At 40.8% G+C, this 7,400-nt stretch overlaps 1 protein-coding gene across 2 annotated transcripts in view; it reads right to left on the bottom strand.

Annotated features, from left to right (window-relative positions):
• Nucleotides 1–7,400, bottom strand: part of LOC126357627 (serine/threonine-protein kinase unc-51) — a 141,144-nt gene that overhangs the window by 72,514 nt on the left and 61,230 nt on the right. For both annotated transcript variants that reach the window (XM_050007474.1, XM_050007475.1), the window contains exon 11: nt 387–476. In XM_050007474.1, the coding sequence (XP_049863431.1) occupies nt 387–476 (90 nt within the window). The remainder of the gene's footprint in view (nt 1–386; nt 477–7,400) is intronic.

Raw genomic sequence — 7,400 nt, 5'->3', positions numbered from 1 at the left:
CAAGTAAGAGTGTGAGACTAGCACTGGTAATATATTTCCTCTTTCCTCAGGTTTTACACTTTTGCCTGCTATGTCCTCTTTCATGTGTTTATTCTGGATGATCGAGTACTGGTGTTGAAGTTTTATATACAGACAATGCTGTCTTTTTACATAATTTATCACTGTATATAAGAAACTGTGATATGAATGAGCTGAAGCAGTCTACTGAAAAATCTTCATAATTCAGATAAGGATATTTAAAGAACTTGGAACAACTGGAAATTAGTGCTGAATAGAAGTTACTACAAAATTAAAGTTACTTGTAAAAAATAAATTCCCACACAAAAATAAACATAAAACTACACTGACATAGAGAACAACACAATGGTAATTAAAACTAAAAGTACCTGGTTCTGGTGAAGAGGGTTCAGCCCTTGGTAGTGAAGAAGCCGCTGCTACAGGAGCAAACAATGTAGCTGGAGAAGGAGGAAGCTCTCCTGAAAGAAAAAGTAGAGCATTTTAACTTCAGAATAGCATACAACGTGTATTCCAAGCAAAAACACAACACTATGTCTTATACTGTGTACACACACTGAAACTGTGGCCAAATGATAGAAATTTATTCTGTGCTCAAACTAAGCAAGAAAAATAGAGTAAGGATCATACAGCCTATAAATTCTTAATTTACAAATATGAACAACAATCTTGCGAAACAATAATCTTCTGGTGTATTTTGATATTAACTAAAAGTATTAATTATTTGATAACATAATACATCAGAGAAGTACTGTGATGCTGCTGCTGATTTCTGTATTATAGAAAAGAAGTCTATAAGTAAAACCTGTACAACACAAAATGCTAGTTGCTTACAGGGCTTTAAGTTCCAATTGCTTATGGACCTTTAAAGATCTGTATTGATGAAACCAAATATGAAGAAACTGTGTCATGTGCCACTTGCTGGAGCATATATGCTTTGTAGTGTGACAGCAATAACTAGCTAACAGTCTATGATGAGACTGCTACTTGTTTTTGAGTGTGTAGTGCAACCAGTTGCGTGACATAAGGTGTGTGTGTGTGTGTGTTTGACTCAATTTCACACATCATAATCGATGTTTTTGATAGCCTGTGGCTGTCATTCATTATTTAAATAATGAAATAATGCACTAGTGTGGTTTGTGCCTGCCTTACATCTACAAGCTCACACCACTGGAAGCACCTTATGAATGGTTCTTGCTACACCAAAATTTCTTTAGCCATTTAGTTACCCCACATATACATGTACAATTAATGGTATAAAAATGGCACCCTTGTCTTTACATTCAAAATACATAATGAGTTTCATTTGTTCCATATTCAAACATCTCACAACCTATGCATGATTTAGCTGGAATAACTAAAATGATTTACCATATTTACAGCACTTTCAAAGCTGATCAGTACCTCCATATTGTGGAACAATGAGATGATGCATTAATCCAACTGCACCAAATTCGATTCAGTAAATAGTTATGCCCTGTTGTTTAGAGCTGGCTGGAAAAAACCTTCTCTATCAAGCGGCAAGGAATGTATTAGCTGAGTGGCATATTCTTCTAAGTCCTTACATGTGGATTACATGTGCAAGTAGATGTGCCTTCCAGTAACTGTTGTTTCCAGTGTGATATTTGTACTTCAACTACGATAGGCCTATTTGAGGGTTATGCTAAAAAGAAGAGATCAGTAGCTCCTTGATATGGTGTCAGCTTACTGTACACGTAGCTGCTGTATGTGTCTGACTGAATCTCAATAGCAACTTTCATCGTTATTGGACCGTTTGAAAACCAAGCTGCACAAAAAACACCGGCGATTGGACCGCAAAAAAGTCCTTTTCCATCACGACAATAAACTAGCACACACTTCAGCAGTTGTGGTCGCAAAACTAATGGAAACAGGGTTCCAACTCATTTCACATCCCCCTATTCTCCAGACTTGGCTCCCTCGGTCTACTATTTGTTCCCCAATTTGAAGAAATGGTTGGCGGGACAAAGATTTTATTCAAACAAGGAGGTGATGGCAGCAACTAATAGATATTATGCAGACTTTGACAATTCCTATTATTCGGAAGGGATCAACAAATTAGAACAGCGTTGAACAAAGTGTAGAAGTCTAAAGGAGACGATGTCAAAAAATAAAAAAGGTTTACCCCAAACATGTAAGTAGTTTTTATTTTTGCACGGTCTTTTCAAACGCCCCTCGTATAGCTTCAGTATTTTCTCCACATGTCAATGGCATCAAGAACAGCTTGATTCCTTTGAGGCGTAGAACTGACAAGTCTGTGGAAAAAGTCCTCATCCATGGCAGTTCTCCCCATGAAGAATGAACCAAATCCCATATGGGATTCGCAGTTCCCGGAGGAGGGTCTGTCCAACAGTCCTGCGGAGTCTTCTAAAGGTGAGCCCATACATGCCCTATGGATTTGAGAACAGGTGACTTTGGAGACCATGGAAGGCACTGAATAATATTCTCCCTCCTTTGAAACCAGCTCCGAATCCTAATTCTAGTGTGTGATGAATGATATCTTGTTGGTACGTGAAACATCCTTCAGGGTACCGAAGTCAAGCTCCAGGGATGATTACATTTTCAAAGAAATGTTCATACCATGCTGAATTGAATTTGCCTTGGATATGTTCTAAAGTTCCTTCACTCATGTAAGACATCCAGCCCCAACATTTCACACTTAAGCACCTGGTTCTAGTGCATGTGGCCACGAAGCGCACATCGTATCGTTGCCCATCTATGCAGTGAACAAGAGCAGGACCTCTGCTCATGGATGCTATTGTCCTCTCATTGGAGAAAATGACTTCTCTCCAATTGTCATCTTCCCAGTACCTCACAATTGGTAATCTATCCATGACTTGTTCATCAGATATCAGCTTTTTGATAGGAGCAGCATGACAGGACCTGATTCATTGGTCCTTTAATCTTCAGAGAGCAGTTCTTGAAGAGCCCAGAAAACGTGAAGCTCTCCTTAGTTCTCAAATGAGTGACAAGGGAGTTTTCTGGCCCACACTGACCAGTTCTTCATCTTGTATTCATGTAGAGACTAGTGGTCTTCCAAGTATTGCACGTCTCGCTACCTCACCATTATCTCCAAATCGTCTAATCTATGTTTTTGCTGTGGAAGCATCAACACCATCACGATGTCCTGCCTCAGATGCAGTAGCACCATTTCAAAGAGAGAAATTATTCACTTGTGAACATTCACATCAGCCATTTTGAAGCAGATGTATGATGTATGCCACTCAGCTGATACATTTCTCTTAGCTGAAAACTGTAGACACAACAGTTGGCAGTCTAAGTAATTACAAATAAATAAATCCATTTTCAATATTTTTACTATGGGCATTTGTCTATTTGTTTAAAGATTAGTCTATTACAAAATGCAATCTTTTGAAAGAATGTGGAACTGTGAAATGCTTATTGTCACAATAATTCTACCGAAATGGAGTTCCTATATGTCAACTGTTCCCACATGCTCGAATACTGATTTTCAAAAGAAATGATACGATGAATTCTTTTGCAATAAATCTAGACATATACTGTATCCTAACCATTATACTGCTTCTATTTGATGATGTAAACACCAAGCTGAAGCTCCACAGACCCCTAGAGTTGTGAACATGGCACTTCTGAACTAGAGCATGCACAATGCTCTGTTCTTGAACTTAAATTACTCTGGCTAGGCAATCTTTTTGCCTCTCACTGATTAACTTGGTGACATGTTATTAACTCCATGTTGTGCTATAATTTACCATTGTCATTACTAGCAGATGATTTGTATTTAACTCTTATTAAAATGCCTGATTATACAGAAAAAACAAAAACCTTCAGCTTGTGGTATATTTTAACAATTAGTATGGACAATGGGTGGATTGCTACTCACCAAATTAAAGAGATTTTGAGGGGCAGTGCCCCCTCCTCTCTCTCTCTCTCTCTCTCTCTCTCTCTCTCTCTCTCTCTCTCACACACACACACACACACACACGCACGCACGCACGCACGCACGCACGCGTCATCTTGGTTCCAAGTCCCAACTGCCGCTGTGGTGAGCAGAATTTCAGCTGTAGTGAGTAATGGGGGTAGAGAAGAGGAGTCTGGGGAGGAGGGAGAGGGATAACAAAGCTGTGATGAAAGGAACTATAGTGCTGCCTGTGGGACTGTGCAGGGATGTGTGGAAGACAAGGACAGGATAGCGAGCTGGCTATATGGGAGGGAGGGGAGAAGGTAAGCAAAGGAAAAAAAGAGAGAAGTGCAGTGATGAGATAGTAGGCATGTGTAAAGCTGGAAAGAGAAAGCAGGAGAGGGCCATAGGCAGGTGGAAGGCAGATAGTAGCGAAGGTTGAGACAAGTGGGGGTCACAGGAACGAGGATAGTTCCTGTAAGCTCAATTCACAAAAGCAGATGGTAGGAAGAACCCAGTTGTGAAGCAGTGCATCATGCTGGGTGGCATACTCAGCAACTGGGTGATTCAGCTGTCTCTTGGTCACAGTTTGACAGCGGCTATTTATGTGAACAGACAGCTTGATTGTGGTCATGTCCTCATAGAATGTCCACTGGGGGCCGAACTGCACAATAACCCTGGGTTCAGTGTGGGGTGGTGGTGGGGTGAGTGGACTGCTGTAGGGGTTGTGTACCACTGCGGGCTATGGCAGGGACGAAGCCTCTCCATCGTTTCTAGGTCCCCAATTCCATACCATACCATACCATACCATACCATACCATACCATGCCAAGCCATGCCATTGTTGGTGGTTCTGATGTGGATGGGGATACTGATATCACCATATTTGAGGTGGAAATCAACCTCAAGAAAGACGGCTTGTTGGGCTGCGGAGGACCGTATGAAGCAAATGGAGAAGGGGGCACTGAGTTTCTGCAGGCGTGTAGATAGCATGACCTCATCCTTGGTTTGTATCAAGAATATGTCATCAATGAATCTGAACCAGAGGTGTGGGTTTGGGATTCTGAGTAGATAGGAAAAATTCCTTTACATGGTCCATGAGTAAGTTGGCATAGGATGGTGCCATGTTGATGCCCAATGGTATAGCTCATATTTGTTTGTAGGCTTGCCTTCAAAGGAGAAGTAATTGCTGGTGAGGATACAGCTGGTCATGATGACCGAGAAGAAGGTTGTATGTAAGGGGTCAGTCAAGCACTGGGGAAGATAGTGTTCAATACTGACAAGCTCATGAGCGTTCGGGGTTTCAGTGTAGAGGGAGGTGGCGTCAATACTGATGAGCAGTTGCCAGACAGTAAAGAAAAAGAAACTGTGGAGTATCAGTAGAGGAAATGTTTAGTGCCTTATATATAAGAGAGTACTTACTAGTAATAGGCTGAAGATGTTTGTCCACAAGGGCAGAGATTCTCTCTTGGTCAGCACAGTAAGCAGCCTTACTGGAGTGACCTGGTTGGTTGGGTTCATGTACTTTGGGATGCATGCAGAAAGAGGGTACAAGCGCTGGGAGTTCTGTGTTGAGCTGGAAACTGTACTCAGGGGAGAGGTTCTGGGATGGACCAAGGAATTTGAGGAGGGACTGGTAGTCCTGCTGGATTTCAGGTATGCATTCACTGTTGTAGAGCTAGTAGACCATGAGGGATTTTGGGAATAATTGAGAGGCAACATCTGTAGTTATGAAATTCTGCAAATTTAACAGTGGATGATTCAAAGAGATTGGACATGGATCACAGCTAGATGGAAAAGTAAAGCTGATTAAGACAGAATTCAATACTGGTTTTGAATCAAGTCTGTTTTTACGATTAGTGGAGAAAAAGCTTTTCTCATTTTAAAGAACATAGTTCTTATACAGGAAATCAGTGATCTGTAATTATTATAAACTGTTTACACAACCAGCCGCAAACAAGAGGATTGCCATGCGCCACCGCCTCCAGCAGACATTCATGGTCCGAAGATGATCTCATAAAAAGATCGAAACCGGTCACCATTAAAAAAGTTAAGTGATCAAGACTGCTTCCAGTTTATTTAAAAGCTTTTCTGTTATGGGGACAGGGAGATGGTCTTAGGAGGCCCAGCAGGACTGAATTTGGAAGTGGAAAAAATGGCTCTAAGCACTGTGGGACTTATCTGAGGTCATCAGTTGCCTAGACTTAGAACTACTTAAACCTAACCAACCTAAGGACAGCACACACATCCATGACCGAGGCAGGATTCGAACCTGCGACCACAGCAGTAGTGCGGTTCTGGACTGAAGCGCCTAGAACCACTTGGCCCCAGTGGCCAGCTTTGGAAGTGGAGCAAAAGGTGAAGCCGTTGTACAGGGCCAAGACTTCTGTGGGACTGAGGCTTTTGGAAGACATGTTCCTGACTGAGTTGTTGGTCTGTTTAGGCTCAGAGTTCTGTAAGGTGGCATGTGGGAGTTTCTGGGTGTGTGTGACAAATGAAATATGTCTGCAATGCAGGGTCTGGCAGCTTTGAATGGGTGTGGGGGATATTTGATGGGGGTTATTGGTTGTAGTGATGGTGGATGAAAATAGTACAAGGCATGAACAAGAAGTGTTTGCACAGTCTATTGAGTGGACATTTTGCATACAGCTCTAGTTCCTGGAGGGCAAAGGTTTCAATCTGGGAGGTGAGATATGGGATGGATTCCATTTTGGATTTTCTATTATTTAATTATAGTATGGATTAGATAAATTTAAACCTACCCAGAGACTGTTACTGAAGTACTTCAGTTCGAAAGTATTTTCAAATCATGGATGCTTAAAGTGATGCCAGACATACAGACTTGTTCAAATTATTAGACTAAAGGATTATTTTTGATGCTTTTTAGTTTTCTGGTTTAAAAGTAGGAGAGATAAGTGTAATAATTGATTTATTTTAATGGTTTGAATGATGCCACAAAATTTCCCTTCCAAGCAACTTACAGATCACTGAATTTTTCACAGTTGGTAACATTTTCCATTTTCTCTCCAAATTGTGGTGGTGTTAGTTGTCTGTGTACATGCTTTGAAGCTGTGTTTACAGTAATGTTTTATGTTTGTGCTGTACTTCAGCTTGTTATTTATTCTATCAATTTCTTGCTACTATAACAAGACATTATACAGCTCGTGAACTTACATGTTTTTAGCTTTAGGAATAAATCATGGTGTTTCCATAGAAAGCGAGGTTGAGGGAAAGACAAAAGAGGTTTCACCTTGGAAAGTTCCAGCTGTGGTAGCACTTCTTACTGAAAATTGTTATACACAACAAGAAATTTCTGACAGAATGAGAATATCACAGAAAACTGTCAGCAGAATCAAACTTTCTGTACAGAAAGGTGGTGAACACAAGCCAAACAGGAAAGGAAAATGGGGGCGTAACAGAAAAATCAGTTCTAGAACAATGAGAAGACTTACAGATATGGCAACAATGAACCATAAACTTACTTC

The sequence above is a fragment of the Schistocerca gregaria genome, chromosome 1, assembly GCF_023897955.1.
Source record: "Schistocerca gregaria isolate iqSchGreg1 chromosome 1, iqSchGreg1.2, whole genome shotgun sequence".
NCBI classification, from domain to species: domain Eukaryota; kingdom Metazoa; phylum Arthropoda; class Insecta; order Orthoptera; family Acrididae; genus Schistocerca; species Schistocerca gregaria.
The sequence above is the reverse complement of the archived record's forward strand: the minus strand, read 5'-3'. Positions and strand labels throughout refer to the sequence as shown.